General features: G+C 33.2%; 1 protein-coding gene and 2 non-coding genes across 4 annotated transcripts; 2 read left to right on the forward strand and 1 right to left on the reverse strand.

Annotated features, from left to right (window-relative positions):
- Nucleotides 1-1,590: 1,590 nt before the first annotated feature.
- Nucleotides 1,591-1,663, forward strand: TRNAK-CUU (transfer RNA lysine (anticodon CUU)). Its single transcript has one exon. It is a non-coding gene; the product is annotated as a tRNA-Lys (tRNA).
- A 2,917-nt stretch (nucleotides 1,664-4,580) lies between these two features.
- TRNAK-CUU (transfer RNA lysine (anticodon CUU)) lies at nucleotides 4,581-4,653 on the forward strand. The gene has a single exon. It is a non-coding gene; the product is annotated as a tRNA-Lys (tRNA).
- Nucleotides 4,654-8,371: 3,718 nt separating this feature from the next.
- LOC141846213 (plasma membrane ATPase 1) lies at nucleotides 8,372-16,393 on the reverse strand. 2 transcript variants are annotated; one of them, XM_074734210.1, is made up of 21 exons: nucleotides 16,031-16,393; nucleotides 15,793-15,912; nucleotides 15,587-15,685; nucleotides 15,357-15,494; nucleotides 15,067-15,201; nucleotides 14,780-14,959; nucleotides 14,463-14,669; nucleotides 13,795-13,914; nucleotides 13,581-13,700; nucleotides 13,348-13,470; nucleotides 13,160-13,264; nucleotides 12,941-13,085; nucleotides 11,365-11,529; nucleotides 11,046-11,284; nucleotides 10,931-10,963; nucleotides 10,518-10,599; nucleotides 10,204-10,364; nucleotides 9,775-9,960; nucleotides 9,505-9,687; nucleotides 9,250-9,428; nucleotides 8,372-8,624 (listed from the first exon to the last, which is right to left on the reverse strand). In XM_074734210.1, exons 1-21 carry the CDS (start codon nucleotides 16,061-16,063, stop codon nucleotides 8,528-8,530), a joined length of 2,850 nt encoding a protein of 949 aa, XP_074590311.1. In that variant the 5' UTR covers nucleotides 16,064-16,393; the 3' UTR covers nucleotides 8,372-8,527. The 2 variants fall into 2 exon arrangements, with proteins under 2 accessions (XP_074590311.1, XP_074590312.1); XM_074734211.1 differs by lacking the exons at nucleotides 10,518-10,599; nucleotides 10,931-10,963; nucleotides 11,046-11,284; nucleotides 11,365-11,529 and having other exon boundaries at nucleotides 16,031-16,138.
- Nucleotides 16,394-16,411: the final 18 nt, after the last annotated feature.

Genomic DNA, 16,411 nt, shown 5'->3' on the forward strand with positions numbered 1-16,411 from the left:
TTATTTAGAATTATTGTTTCTCTCCAAACCAGATAATATACAAATTTTTTCTTTTGTTGTTTTTTCTTAAAGTCAAACATGCAGAACTTGAAGAAAATATAACAGTTCTGCTTTCGGTTCCAATGAAAAAATATGACATAAACTAGAACGACAGATCTTTGTCACTGAGAGAAAACTCTCCTCCTGATCTTGTCTATAGACATTGCTCAGTATGTAAGAACTTCAAAAAAACCACACACAAATAAATAACAAAAGTTATAAAAAAAATAAAGAACAAAACAAGAGGACAGTTAAATCTGTTCGAACTACGTATGTGATTCAAGAATTAATCACATATTAATTACACACTCGAAGCCAATTAATGAGACGAAGCCTTAAAGATATATACGCTTAATTCAGCTGAAGCGAGTCATGCTATTGATCCGACGGCCGGAGACGAAAGCGCTGAAGGTGGCCGGCGAGTCCTCCAGATAGACATCGAAGAAGTGCAGCCATGTGTCAGTGCTCTCATCAACGATGGTGCTCTCGCTCTCCAACTCCGTCACTTGCAGAACAGTCTTCTCTCCGCGCTCCACCACCTCGTCGACGGGGTTGATCACCACGGGATCGTCAAACAGCTCGACGAACGCGATCTTGCCGCCGACGGTGATGGCGAAGTGGAAGCCGCCGCACTCCACGCAGTCGAACCACTCTACGCCGTCTGTGTAGCTCGGCATGGTGGTCAAGGAAGAGGAGAAACTTGGAGAAGAAGAACAAATGAATAGGAGATCTTCTCTTCCTTCCTCTCGTATATATAGTTTTTGGTGGTTAATTTTTTTTTTTTTATTTTTACAAAAGGCGGTTAATTCGAACCTCAATCACTTTTGGCGGTTAAATTAAAAAAAAAACATGTCTAATCAGCTTAAAAATAAATTTTATATTTGTTTAGAAAGTTAATTTGACATTAACAGAAACTAGCCTTTAACTAAATCTAATAATTTAAATTTCGATCAATTTACAATTCTAAATTGGATTCTTAATTCAATTAAATTTTAGTTATTTAAATAATATCAATACTAGATCGAGTGTACTAAGTTTTTGTTGAATACCTAAATAAATATGAATGTTAGCGTCAATTTTGCATTTAATAAAACATTAGAATTTAAATTTCTCTTATAATTTACAAATCTTTTTAATACAAATAATTATATAAATGTAAATTTACAATTGAAAGTGGAAGCCGGATAAGTTAGTAAGAATCTTACAAATAATTCTTATAAAACTTTGTGGTATAAATTACCTAAAAATGTTTAAATTTAAAATTTTAAAATATTAAAAAATCCAAGATATAATTTCTTTATTTTAAAAATACCAAATGTCTCATCAATTAATGTTGTAAATTATCCATTTATCAAAATATCTCTTTATTTTTTTAAGGCCTAGTAAAATAGTATCAATCGTAGAATTAGTGTAAAAAATAAGGTTTAACTTTGAAAAGGATGAGCTGAGAAGTGAAGTAACGATTTAGCCCTTCAGCCGTAGCATGGATTATCATTGATGGTATTTGAATAATAATATAATGTTTATTATTTCAAAAGCTAAATTCATTCAGCCCGTCTAGCTCAGTTGGTAGAGCGCAAGGCTCTTAACCTTGTGGTCGTGGGTTCGAGCCCCACGGTGGGCGTTAAAATTGTGATATTTCTTTTGGAATTAAGAGGGAAATATAACCAATTAGATTGTTTATATGTCTTTTATAATTGATTTTTATGATAATTAATAATTGTTTAAAATAAATGTATCGAAGTTTATTTATGCCAATTTGTCAATATTAGTTTTAATTATTTTACAATTATACTTCTTATTTGTAATTACAATTATATGTCTTCTGATGAATTGATGTTTGCGAGTTTTTTTTACTTGTTTTGAATTTAAGAATTTACTATAAAATATTTATAAATTCATCTACACTAATTATTAGTTAATTAATTATTTGATACAGAGAATTATCATTTAGATAGAAAATCTAAAAAAGAAAAAAAAAATAAAATTATATTTTATGTATATATCATTTGTCTCTAAACTTGTAAGTGTGTTCATTTCATTTGTTAATTATCAGGAATATAATTTTTTAATCTTTTTGATGGAATGAAAATAAGATTATGTGAAATCAATCACAATATCTTTATTTGTTTCATGACTGCTCAATGAAGTAACCATGATTATCATGAATATTTTCAATCGGCTATATACTAATTAAGGTTAGTCTTTAAAGGAGTTGGGGTATCAAAAGTCGGGTGCCAATTTCCCAAATCAGGTGACAAGAGTTTGATGCCAATTAAATTTGTTTAATTAAGGAGGTCTTCGAGCATAAGTCTAAGATTTAAGGAAAAAAACATTACATGGACAATTGAGTTTAAACTCAACTCGACCACTCCACCTCTTAAGTAAAAAAAAAATAATAAATCTCAATTACCACTCCACCTCTTAAGATAATTAAAATAATAAATCTCAGTTAGCCTCATTGACTATTCCTGAGATTATAAAATCCAGCCCCATGCCCCCCGAGACACATCGATAATTAAATAATTTCGCATTAATTAAATGATGGATCTAAGTTTTCCACTGGCCACCAGGGTACTCCACCTCTTAGATTTTAATTAAATTTTTATTAAATTTTAAATGGATATTTTGACAGAAATCATACAATCTCAAATTCTGTTTATAATTTATATTTATTTTTATTTATAAAAAATTATATATAATTTTGTATCAAATTTATTTTAAATTTCATCTCAATTTTTTTTAAATGTTATATTTTATTAAAGTGAAATTAATTAGTAATTTTGTAGTAAATCCATCTCTAATTTATCTAACTCTGAAATAAATTTAAATTCCATTTTAAAAATCTGTTTCTGAAGACCTATTTTCTTCTAGTCTAGTGTTTGTAAAGCCAAATGTTTTTATTTATTTAGAATTATTGTTTCTCTCCAAACCAGATAATTAATATACAAATTTTTTCTTTTGTTGTTTTTTCTTAAAGTCAAACATGCAGAACTTGAAGAAAATATAACTATTCTGCTTTCGGTTCCAATGAAAAAATATGACATAAACTAGAACGACAGATCTTTGTCACTGAGAGAAAACTCTCCTCCTGATCTTGAGACAGAGTCTATAGACATTGCTCAGTATGTAAGAACTTCAAAAAAAAAAAAACCACACACAAATAAATAACAAAAGTTATAAAAAAAAAGTCTTATTCAAGAACATCCATAAAGAACAAAACAAGAGGACAGTTAATTATCTGTTCGAACTACGTATGTGATTCAAGAATTAATCACATATTAATAACACCCTCGAAGCCAATTAATGAGACGAAGCCTTAAAAATATATATATACGCTTCAGCTGAAGCGAGTCATGCTATTGATCCGACGGCCGGAGACGAAAGCGCTGAAGGTGGCCGGCGAGTCCTCCAGATAGACGTCGAAGAAGTGCAGCCATGTGCCAGTGTTCTCATCAACGATGGTGCTCTCGCTCTCCAACTCCGTCACTTGCAGAACAGTCTTCTCTCCGCGCTCCACCACGTCGTCGACGGGGTTGATCACTACGGGATCGTCAAACAGCTCGACGAACGCGATCTTGCCGCCGACGGTGATGGCGAAGTGGAAGCCGCCGCACTCGACGCAGTCGAACCACTCTACGCCGTCTGTGTAGCTCGGCATGGTGGTCAAGGAAGAGGAGAAAGTCGGTGAAGAAGAACAAATGAACAGGAAATCTTCTTCCGCTTCCTCTCGTATATATAGTTTTTGGTGGTTAATTTTTTTTTTTTTTTTTTTTTACAAAAGGCGGTTAATTTGAACCTCAATCACTTTTGGCGGTTAAATTAAAAAAAAACATGTCTAATCAGCTTAAAAATAAATTTTATATTTGTTTAGAAAGTTAATTTGACATTAACAGAAACTAGCTTTTAACTAAATCTAATAATTTAAATTTCGATTAATTTATAATTCTAAATTGGATTCTTAATTCAATTAAATTTTAGTTATTTAAATAATATCAATACTATATCGAGTGTACTAGTTTTTGTTGAATACCTAAATTAAAATGAATGTTAGCGTCAATTTTGCATTTAATAAAACATTAGAATTTAAATTTCTCTATAATTTACAAATCTTTTTAATACAAATAATTATATAAGCTAGCGTAAATTTACAATTGAAAGTGGAAGCCGGATAAGTTAGTAAGAATCTTACAAATAATTCTTATAAAACTTTGGGGTATAAATTACCTAAAAAATGTTTAAATTTAAAATTTAAAATAAAAAAATCCAGGATATAAATTCTTTATTTTAAAAATACCAAATGTCTCATCAATTAATGTGGTAAATTATCCATTTGTCAAAATATCTCTTTATTTTTTTAAGATATAGTAAAATAGTATCAATTGTAGAATTAGTTTAAAAAATAAGGTTTAACTTTGAAAAGGATGAGCTGAGAAGTGAAGTAACGATTTAGCCCCTCAGCCGTAGCACTGGATTGATCATTGAGGTTTGCTGAATAATATAATATGTTATTATTTAAAGTTTATTTAAAAGTTCATTCAGCCCGTCTAGCTCAGTTGGTAGAGCGCAAGGCTCTTAACCTTGTGGTCGTGGGTTCGAGCCCCACGGTGGGCGTTAAAATTGGTCTTTCTTTTAAAAGGGAAACATAACCGATTAGATTGTTTTATTTATAATTGATTTTTATAATAATTAATAAATGTATCGAAGTTTATTTATGCCAATTTGTCAATATTAGTTATAATTATTTTACAATTATACTTCTTATTTGTAATCACAATTATATGTCTGATGAACGATGTTTGCAAGTTTTTTTTATACTTATTTTGAATTTAAGAATTTACTATAAAATATTTATAAATTCATTTACACAAATTATTAGTTAATTAATTATTTGATACAAAGAATTATCATTTAGATAGAAAATCTAAAAAAAGGGGAAAAAAATAAAATTATATTTTATGTATATATCGTTTGTCTCTAAATTTGTAAGTGTATTCATTTCATTTGTTAATTATCAGGAATATAATTTTTTAATCTTTTTGACGAAATGAAAATAAAATTCATGTGAAATCAATCACAATATCTTTATTTGTTTCATGACTACTTGACTATAAATAAATTCTCATGAATATTTATTCTTTAAAAAAAAAATTGAAGTTCACTTACAAGTTTTAAAATATATATATTTAAAAATTGTTATGACGTATTAGGTATTGATGTAAATTAAATTTGTTTAATTAAAGTTATAAGATGAAAAACTAATAATTTTTAAGAGATATATAGTTAACCAAACACGGATTTAACGATAGAATTTCTATCGGTCCTTAATTTTGTAATTGATATTATGTTTTTGAGATGTTATAGTCGGATCCTGTCGATATATTATAGTCGGATCTACATACGAACTCTTGCATATTTAACATTATACATCTCAGTTTTTATAAAGACGTAGCGATTCTTACCAAGACACTCTATAACCTGTTCCTTTCAATAAATAATCTAACATTAACATAATAATTTGATGGATCTATTAATTGAATATTTATCTATAAATCCACGTTGATTGACAATATAACACGTAACCCTCATCTTTTTTTTTTATTCAAATTTGGGATTGATATTGGTGGGGCTAGATAGACCAATTCTAAATCTGACAAAAAAATATAACCCTAAAAATTTAGGAAACCAATTCACAATAATAAAAAATAATCAAGTTTTAAATAATTTAAAAATCATATTAATCTTGTTTGCTTATAGATATGTTTGTATTATTATAAATTATTATTATTATTATTATTATTGGGTTCATCCGTCTACCTCCATGGATGTAAAATGGCAACTCAGTCTAACAATTAATGTTCTTGGATCCACTACTCATTTAAGAGAAAATCCTCGTAAATTCACTATAGCTGAGTTTCGAATTTCATAGATACTTGATCTGTTGTTGGGAGATTTAGCCATCTCACCATTGTCTCAGGAACTACATTATCTTATTATTGAATGAATGGTACATGAGAAAACTTTCTATCAATTAAGTAATATTGAAGATACCTATGTTTTAAATAGGGATGATGTTGCTAAATCTTCATTGTGTTAAGTCATCTGTCTATGTTTTTACTATGCAAGAATAACGAATAAATCATAAATATTATGATAACAATTTATGAGGTATCTACATTTTTCTTAAGCAAGATTATTTAACAAATAAATCATTAAAAATATCAGATATATATAACAAATATAAAAATATATCAGAAGCAATTATAACTTAATTCTTTTCATAATTTCGTATCTTCTCATTATATATATATATATATAGTTTATATTATTTTATATAATTTTTTTATTGATTAATAAGTAACAAAATTTATTTAGTAATATGCCCCACGCAAGCATAATTAATTTAATTTTAACAAAAAATATGTTTAATTTTAAAAGCGAGCTTTTCACCTATTTCAAAATTTCTAAATGAAAATATAATAAATAAATATATGAATGAAATAAATTGTTCATATATGAGTTTTTTAAGTATAGTTACAGACTTTACAACCGATTTATCTATTCATTAAATACATATAAATTTTATTTGTTAATATTCATGTTCACATATAAATTTTTCTGTGATACATGTATCGATTTAATTAGTTGTGTATAAAAATAAAAAGTACATTAATGATAAAAAAACATATTAATACTAAAAAGTTGTAGTAATAATAATGTAAAAACTGTTAATAATGGAATTAATTTTATCTGCCCCTAGGTGATAATTTTTAATTACTAATTTATGTTAAAGTGTTATTACTAAATGATATAATAATGATAAAGTTTGTTTACCATACATAAATCTCATCTTTTTTAATGTCAATATTAATTTTAATTATTTTAGATAGATTTAGTTAATTAAATTTTATTATTAGTTAATTAATTGTGATCGACCTTGTCATTTAGAGTGAGTTCATTACTTAGAAAATCTAAAAAGAAAAACTAATAAAATTTTATATGTATATGTATCATTTGTCTCTAAACTTCTAATTGTGCTCATTTCATTTGTTATGGGGAATATGATTTCCAATTCTTTTGATGAATGAAAATAAGATCCATAAATGTGAAATCAATCGCAATCTCATTAATTTCTATATATATATAGTAAAAATTAAAAAGACATCTTAATTATTATTTTATTCAAAAGGATGTCCTTTTAAAAAATCTAAAATTTTTTGCAAATTAAATTATTTTTAGTTCAATTGGTAAAAAAACCATATATAAAATATTTTTATACAAAAATTTATTTACTAATTTATCAAAATTATTTTAGCATGATCAAAATCATCATGAAACAGTAGCAATCATTTAATAAAGTTGAACCAATTTTAATTAAATTGTTAAATAATTTTTTTATAAAAAATATTCTATATATAATATTTTTATCAATTAAATTAATATCAAAAAAATATCTTTTGGCTATTCTAATAATTATGAGGAGGGGCCTAGTTTGTTGAATCAAGATCTAGATATATGATTCAGAAGCACTAAATCGCTCCTTAATTAATATAAAATTATTTTTTACTATGAAATCAAAATAAGATCGGTAGAATAGATAGAATCAAAATAAAATCGATACAATCGTACGTTACAATTAATTTTATGTATTTTTTTTATTGAGACTACTTTATTGACCTTTAAACTAGATCATTTTGTGAAAAAAAAAATATTTTCGAAGTTAAACTTGATTTGTGTTATTGTATTAATAGAAATTTTAATGATATAAAAATATAAATATTATTAAATATAATTATATTAAAATAATAATTAAATTGTGAATTAATTTAAATTTATATGGATAATAATATCATCTATCATGTGGATGGAATCTATTTAATTGCCTCTGGAAGTCCAAGGCAAGATCCTCAAAACACGAACGTTGACCTGTTCATCAGACAGATCTAAAGTGTAAAATCTAACAGACCCGAAGACTTTTGTTTTGACCAACTCGAAATGCCCGCAGGATCAATCTGCAAAGATCCTAAAAAACACACTTTTAAAATCCAAACAGATTGATCGCAGTCTATCAAATATCAATTCAAATCTAAGCATAATTTAACATATCAGACTGTGAAGCTGCTGACTCCTGTCAGAGGCATGAACCAAACACAATCTCACATGCAGCTCAATAAATGATATCCACCTACATGTGCTTCAAACATCAGTGCAATAATGAATCACATGGAGTTGCTTCCTAGCATATATTACGCAAGTTTGTCCATCAGAAACTTTAAAGAAATCATGATCTGGAGACAGTCGTTTGCATGCACTTGATATAATGCAGATTGCAGGAATAGAAAATAGAGATTCTTCTAGATTGTTTCAAAGACATGAAGTCTCAGGTCAAGAGTATAGAAGGATGGATTACAGCTTGAGTGACAGAAACAGACATGACTTTCACTCTTGGACAGTAGCATAATTGATGAACATTACCATTATTGGAGGATCACACAGTATAAGCTTGCTGAATGGTGTCGATGTCCAAGCCCTTCAATCTTACGACTGACTCGACGTGTCCTTTCAGAGTGTGCAGCTCCCTCAGCCTAAGTTAGGAAGCAACATCACAAATATAATCAGCTCATTGGTTGAAAATCGGCATCGCAAGGGGGGAAAAATGCAGTATCAGACTTTGGTATAGAGCTATTACAGTAGTGTTAGTGTATCTGTGTATCATCATATGTAAAATGAATGAAGTGTCAGTGGAAATACATGCACATGTAGCATTTTTGTTTTGTTCAACTTTGCTCGAAATCAAAATAGCATCAGGAGAACATGACAGATCGGTCTTAAAGAAACCACATGCGACATGTTGAAACTGATCGATGTCGCAGGCTGGCTGAAAAGAAGCTGGAAATTAAACCAGCATGCAACATGTTGAAACAGATTGAATGTGGCAGGCTGGCAGAAAAGATTCTAGGTGTAAAATAAGGAAGCGACACTGATTCCTAGTTCTATGGATGATGAGCCAATCAGGAAGAAGGCAATTCACATTATTTAGTGGCCTTCGGAATGATGTGATTTCAGCAACTAGTTGGACTTTAATGTCAAAGTATCATTTCAAAACCAGTTAAAAAGCCACTATGAAAACATGAAGGATCAGTGCTAAAACAATCGAAAACTGAAACATGTCGCAGATTGACTGCAGGAGCGAAAGAGAATAGAACTAACCTTGCAATCTCAGCTCTTCTTTTTGCTTCTTCTGCCATCTGATTCAATTCTGTGATGCCACTCCTTTCGCTGAACATCTTAGTATCAGGTGGTTGCAGACCATGCAATGTTCTTTGAGCATGGGCCCACTTGAGCTCCCTCGCTTCTTTCCCGAAATCCTTCTGCCTTGTAAAAGCAATCTACAAGAAGAAAAGCTTGGATTAATTAAAATTCAGTGTGATAACTTGTACTAATTTGTTTCTCAGTATAAATTACTCTTTGTTCAATGACGAGATCCCAAGCCTTGCCACTCAGAGCATAGCGGATGAGGAACTTGATAATATCTAGTGGGAAATAGAAGATGATGTTGTAAAGCCAAATGACACCAGCCCATCCCCATCCGATCCCTTTGATTGCCGCAAAACCCCAGTTGGCGTAAACAGCTATCAGTGTAGCGATCTGCACTTGAACAAGGTAAGAGATCAACAAGAAGATTAAGGAATCTGTAGCTAAGCACACTGCCAAAATTAAAGGAACGTTTTTTACCAGCTGAGCAACCAAGAAAGCAGTGACAAGTAAGAAACCAGGTCGCTCGACAAAAGACCAGCTGCGTGATCTTGTAACAAATATCAGTGCCTGACTAATGGTGCTCACTTGCAGGTAAACCGCAGATGCAAGCTTTTGAAAATCATCCTGGGCTGTTTTTTCAAGGCTTTCGACATGGAATATACGCTGACAATTATGAACACGTACAGCAACGTTAGTTTGAAGATACGATCAACTGTTCTGGAAATTAAAGCTCCAACCCATAGTCCTTTTTAGTATAAGTAGTCAAGGAATACTAAGAATATTCCAGCTTAGTGCAATTTCTTAAACTAATTGGCAACTTCAACAGATTACAACTTCAAATCTCAGTCATTCAAAGCCTGATCCAAAAGCTAGTTTTGTTTGAAATTGAAAAATAAAGTTATTTACCGGGAAGAAATTAGTCTTGTAGGCAGCCCAAAAGAAAATGACTGTCATCATTGCCAAGTAACCACCAAGAATGATTCCGGTTGCAAAAATCTCAGCAAGCTTCCAACTGTCAGGAAGAGGGGATGGTTTGACTCTGTCCTTTGATATGGTCATAATGGTGCCTGAAGACAATCGTATAAAAAGAGTTTGTGTTCAAAGGAGAACCATTACAAGTATGAACTACAAGGTTAAGCATAGCACTTACCACAAAACAAACAGATAAAAGGATAAATGCTGAACCACAATGGTGCATAAATGGAAAAAAACATTATTACCGTCATTGAGAATTGCAATGATAAGGACCATAAACGGTGGGAAATCGAACTCCCATATAAGCGCAAGAAGCATAAATCCAAGCTGTCAATGTAGGCACAGTTTTAATATTTGCTCCTAAATGGATGCCAAAATTTAAAAAAAAAAAAAAAGATGAAAGGTATCTTTTGTTTCTTTTATCTTTCTTTCTAATTTTTTACTTCAGGGAAACCAAATTCCTATGGATGTTCAAAAAAAAAAAATCTAAAAAACATGCCATCCTGAGTTCACCTGGACAATAGCAAAATCTCTTTACTGTTTATTAGGACAGATCAATTATTGTTAGTACAGCAATTTTTCTTCCTAAAATGCATGCTAGAACATAATATAGCACCTGATACATGATGGAAACCCAAAAAAAGGATAAAGAACATACCACAATACGGATTGTAATGGAAACTGCGTAAATCTGTAAATGAAACTAGTAATTAGATTGTAATTTGATAATGTCAGATTGGCAATAATGCTGACTGAGAAGTGTGTGCACATACGGTATAATTTTTCATACGCTGGAAGATCGCACGACTAGTAAGGACAGCACTGATAATAACACTCAGACCAGGCTCAGTGAGTACAATATCAGATGCACTTCGAGCTGCATCAGTTGCATCTGCAACTGCAATTCCAATATCAGCCTTCTTAAGAGCCGGAGCATCATTTACTCCATCACCAGTCATACCACAAATATGCTTCCTTGCTTGCAAGCGCTTAACAATTTCATACTTGTGCTCTGAAAAAATAGATGTGTTTTTATGTTCATCTTTTGGAATAATGTGAGAATCTTGTTGCAGTAAAGAACTTCAAGGATACCTGGAAATACACCAGCAAAACCATCAGCCTTTTCGATTAATTCATCGATTGGCAAAGCAGCAATCGACTCATCCTTGTTCTGTCCCAGTAAAGCAGACGAAGGATACATATTAGTACCCATCCCCAAACGACGGCCAGTTTCCTTTCCAATTGCCAGTTGATCACCTTATGGAGAAAATTTTGAGTCAAGATATTATAATGCATTAACCAACACTACAATTGTTTCATTTGCAATTACTAGGACAGAACAGGTATGAAAAGTAGATAACATGTACTCATTCCAATTATAGTAGCTGAACTAATATCAATGGCTCCATCTCTAGACAGTTAATGGGAAAAAAAATGTAATACTAGTAAAAAATACAACAATGAATAATATCTCTAGTTTTGCACAACAGAGGGTGCATGAATTGGCATTTTCTCAACCCCTTTGGAAGATAAAAAATTAAAACGACAAAGAGAACCTCACTGAACTGGCAATTCTATAGCAAAGATCATTTCTATTAGTAGTAGAAATATTTTGAATGATCGATTAGATGTTAAAAATAAAAATATGATATAACATGACAAATGTACCTTCATTTTTCTGTATTTTTTATTAGTGTAAATAATATGCTGCTCTAATAGAAAATGGCTACACGAACTAAAAGCTTATTAATTTGTATGAGGTAAGTTACTGAACTTTTCTTCCCTAACTATCCAATACATTCATGAAATTCATAGAAGTGGGGAAAATAAGTAATATTCAGCACTACACACTTCAGCAACACAAGAAGGTGACCTAACATGAACCAATCAAACAGAATTCAGGAGGTGGTGGAAAGAATAAAATGCCAATCTGAAACTTTATAGATAAAAAGTTAAGTGTTTCTCCAAGGCAATTGCCCTTTTGGGGAGTCATTATCATAAGATTGATGGTTGGAAACCAAACCGGACTGACATGTCTGCAATCTTTCCGTTATTCAACAATCCCATCCAAATCAGGAACTGGCTTTGATTGTTTCAGTCAAGAATTAAGAAAACCAAAGAAGCTTCATATGAGGTCTGGACAAGAGGTACACATATGACAGGCAGAAAGTGCTGATCCAATCAGAAATACATCCTGATTGTTAGGCAATGATGACCCTACCATTTTTCAGGCAAAACAATCCTTCTAGTGACACATTGATTGAATAACAGCTTCTCTGTATGAATTGAAAAGGAAACTGCATTGTCCAATACTAAAGATAGCCAACACCCCAAGGATGTACAGATGACCACTTATTACCACTCCAATTATCTTTGCAGACTCACTGAGAACTATACTTATGCTAATTCAGAGTATCTCTGTGATACATTTTGTCAGGTAGAAGCTTGGTTGAATATGTGCAATGGAATGCATTAGTCCAATTAGATGACATTTGTATTCATATCATCTCACAGCTATGTCAAGATGATACTGTCAAAAAAAAATTTCAACAGAATGCTTAAACTAAACTAATTTCTCCAGCAAAAATCCCTAAAAGCAACTAAATTGTGTAGTCAAAGGGAAGCAAAAGCCGAAAGAAAGAATGACCTTTTACAGCAGAAAGCATACCCGTAATCATTTTTACATTGACACCAAGATTCAATGCCCTACGAATTGTTTCTGCACTGTCATGTCTCGGGGGATCAAAGAGTGGCAAGAGACCAATGAATTGCCACGGACCTCCTGGGCTCTCTTTTCTTCCATCTGGAACTTCCTGTAAAGAATTACAATTAAAAACCACAGGAAGTTTACCAGTCAAAAGAAAGCTTTTTTGTTTTTATTTTCTACCTGATATGCAACAGCAAGTGACCGTAATCCACGCTCAGCAAACTTGTCAATAACAGCATGGGCCCTTTGCTCTATCTCAGACTTATTGTGCGCGAGATTCAAAATCTAAAGCACAATAGAAAAACAGCTATCCAGTCATATGTCGATTTGAAGTTACTAACAAAATCACAGGAGGCTGAGGTTTGTACCTGTTCTGGCGCACCTTTGCTAACTCGATATGTTTTCCCCTCAGTATCAATATAAGTTAAAGCAGTTCTCTTGTCAGTAGGATTAAATGGCAGAAAATGAATCTCTTGAATACCAGCCCGTGCCTTTTTAACATACCAATAGAAGGAAGAAGATCAATATTACACGGGCAAGGAAAGCAATGTAAAGGTCTACATAATCTGGTAGATATGATTATGAAGAAAAAATAGCTAACCTCCATCGGATCAGCAAGCATCCCAACAATAGCAGTGTCTATAGCATCTTGATTTTCGGTCCTCGAGGCTCTAGCAGCCATCAAAATCACAGTGTCCTGGCTTACACCTTTGGAGAAGACCTGAGTAACACGTGATATTTGTAAGTACAAAGGATCATAAAAGGATAAATCAATAGATGACAGCATTTTTCTGATAAGGAAATCAAACAAATACCTCAATAAGGTTCTTATCTACAGTGAGCTTGTTCAAAGTAAGTGTGCCAGTCTTATCACTGCATAGCACGTCCATCCCAGCCATTTCTTCAATTGCGGTCATCCTCTTTGTGATAGCGCCCTGCATCAGTTCCAAACTGAATCAAACAATTCTACACAAGCATTTTGGATGATTTACAAAGGTTCCCTAGGTAATTCTTAAAAGTTCAATTCATCTGAGCAACTACCCATTCCCTCATCTGCATATCTCTTTAAATTGCAATGGCCTTTCTTTAACTTCACTGTCAACATTTCATCAACTCCTGCCTGTATTCCTGTGATCTGTAGGGTACTTTCTCTTGCATTGTAAACGCTTCTATGAGTCCAAAACATTAACATTTTTGTTACTGGATTCTTTTCTTATAATTCAATGGAGATAATTGACACTAAGAAGATTCATGTAGCAAGCAAACACCCAAATATTTGAGACTCATGGTGTGTTCTTATAATCAACCCTAAGAAACATGTGAAGCCATCAAGGTCACAATCTGCACATCTCTTGATTGAGGCTACTGGAGAAGGATCACAGAAGTTCAATTTCTATCAGGTGGTTTATTTTGTATGTGGTGGAGGGAACCTATCACTCACAAGGCACAAAAGAAAACAAAGTGACAAATGGCTTTCACAAACCTGCTGGGCTAAGCGATGTGAACCAATTGCCATTGTAACTGAAAGCACAGTAGGCATAGCTATGGGAATTCCTCCAATGAGAAGAACCAAAAGATTGTCAATTCCAGGACGATAGGCTCGGTGCTGAATAGGATACATCACAATTATTTCTACAAACATTCCAACTGCAATTGAGCAAATGCAGAAATTCCCAATAGCTGTCAAGACCTGCAAATACAATCTGTTAATGTAAGTGCTAAAATGATGGTAACAGTATCAAAATTATCGAAAGCTAAATTCACAAGGAAAATTTTGAAATATATAGTTGTAGAACTTGCCTTTTGAAAGTGACCAACTTGGTTGGTGGAGTCCACTAGATGTGCAGCTTTGCCAAAAAAGGTATGTACGCCTGTAGCAATGACAACAGCTTCAATCTCACCTTGCTTGCAAGTGGAACCCGAATACACACCATCGCCGGGGCCTTTGGTGACAGGTAATGACTCCCCAGTAAGTGCACTCTATCAAAATGGCATTAAAAGACACAGATCAAAAAGAAGAATTTGACTACATAATCAAAATAATACTTCATCTGGAGTTAGGGATGAAGGAACCAAAATTCAAGAACCTGATCTATCTTCAAAGGATCTCCTTCAAGCAGACGGGCATCTGCAGGGATGATGTCTCCAAGCTTGATACTAATAATATCCCCGGGGACGAGGATGGCAGCTTCCTCCTCACTCCACCGACCATCTCTAAGGACCTGAATTTTTCATATACAAGTAAAAAATCTTCAGCTCAAGTTGTGACGAACCTTCTGGAATTAGGCAATCTTTCATTCGCAAAAAGAAGACGAAGTGAAAAAAAAAAGGACAAGAACGGTAAAACGTTGAAGGGGGATATAGAGTCAATTCCAACCTTAGCTTTAGGAGCAAGGCGTGCCATGAGGGCAGCAGCAGCATTGCCAGCATTGTTCTCCTCAATGAAACTAATGGTCGAGTTGATGACCAGCAGGGTTATGATACCAACAAAGTCCTGCCAATCTGGAGGTTTCCCCTGTCAAAGAAAAGAAAAATGAAAAGTGAAATCAAGGGGACAAAAAAAAAGTGCGGGAAGAAGAGTTTGATTGCTATGGTAAGCGTCCATACCCCTCCATTGGCAAGCGCGATGGCCATGATGGCGGCCGCCTCCATAACCCAGGACAAAGGGTTCCACATGAATCCCAAAAACTTCAGGAACTTGCTCTCCTGAAAGCAGCCACACAAAACAAAGAGTAGAATTAAAAGAAAAGAAAAGATAGTTTTCCTCTTTCTACAACCAACAAAGGATTTTTACAAACGGAGATATGCAGCACCTTCTTCTCCTCGAGCTTATTGTGGCCGAAGATGGCGAGGCGCTCCTCCGCCTGCTGCGTGGTGAGACCCTCCCGGGTACATCTCAAATTCTCAAACACTTCCTCCAATGGAATGTTCTCCTGCAAATGCCACCAAGCAAAGATTCGTCACAAACAGTTCTCAAAAGCGAGCACAACAATGGGAGAGATCAACGCGAGAAGGCCATTTTTTTTTTTAGAAAACGAAGCGAAAAAATACCAGATCGACAGCTTCCTTGAGCAGAGCCTCCATATCAACACTCTCTTTGAGACCTTCCTCGTTTCCCCATCCTCTCCCGTCCTCCCACCTGCAGCCAAAATCGCTCCTTTCTCGTTCCCCACCCCTCCCAACGTTCCAAACCTCTGTTGCTGCTCCCCAAACCAGAAGAAGAACAAGACCAAGAGTAAAAATCGGGTGAAGTGGAACAGAGCGCCGAAAAGACAGCCCAAAAGGCCTTTTTTTATACAGGAAAAGAGGGAAAGGCGATGAAAAGGAAGAAGAAGGGTAGATCAGACAACCAGCAGCATCTTTGCTGGCTTCAGCCACATGACAAGACTCCCTCCTCTCCAATGAGTCTATCTCAGACAGACGGACTCACCG

The sequence above is a fragment of the Curcuma longa genome, chromosome 15 (genome assembly GCF_044706935.1).
Source record: "Curcuma longa cultivar G26 ecotype Majalengka, Jawa Barat chromosome 15, ITB_CL_G26_1.1, whole genome shotgun sequence".
NCBI lineage: Eukaryota > Viridiplantae > Streptophyta > Magnoliopsida > Zingiberales > Zingiberaceae > Curcuma > Curcuma longa.

Excerpts from the sequence above, each read along its gene's own strand:
- LOC141846213 (XM_074734210.1), bottom strand. The coding sequence starts at position 16,063 with ATGGAGGCTCTGCTCAAGGAAGCTGTCGATCTG. Across the intron at positions 13,265-13,347 it reads GCAAAGGTGCGCCAGAACAG|ATTTTGAATCTCGCGCACAA; the intron begins GTACAAACCTCA and ends ATTGTGCTTTAG. Across the intron at positions 11,285-11,364 it reads TTTTGCTGGTGTATTTCCAG|AGCACAAGTATGAAATTGTT; the intron begins GTATCCTTGAAG and ends CTATTTTTTCAG.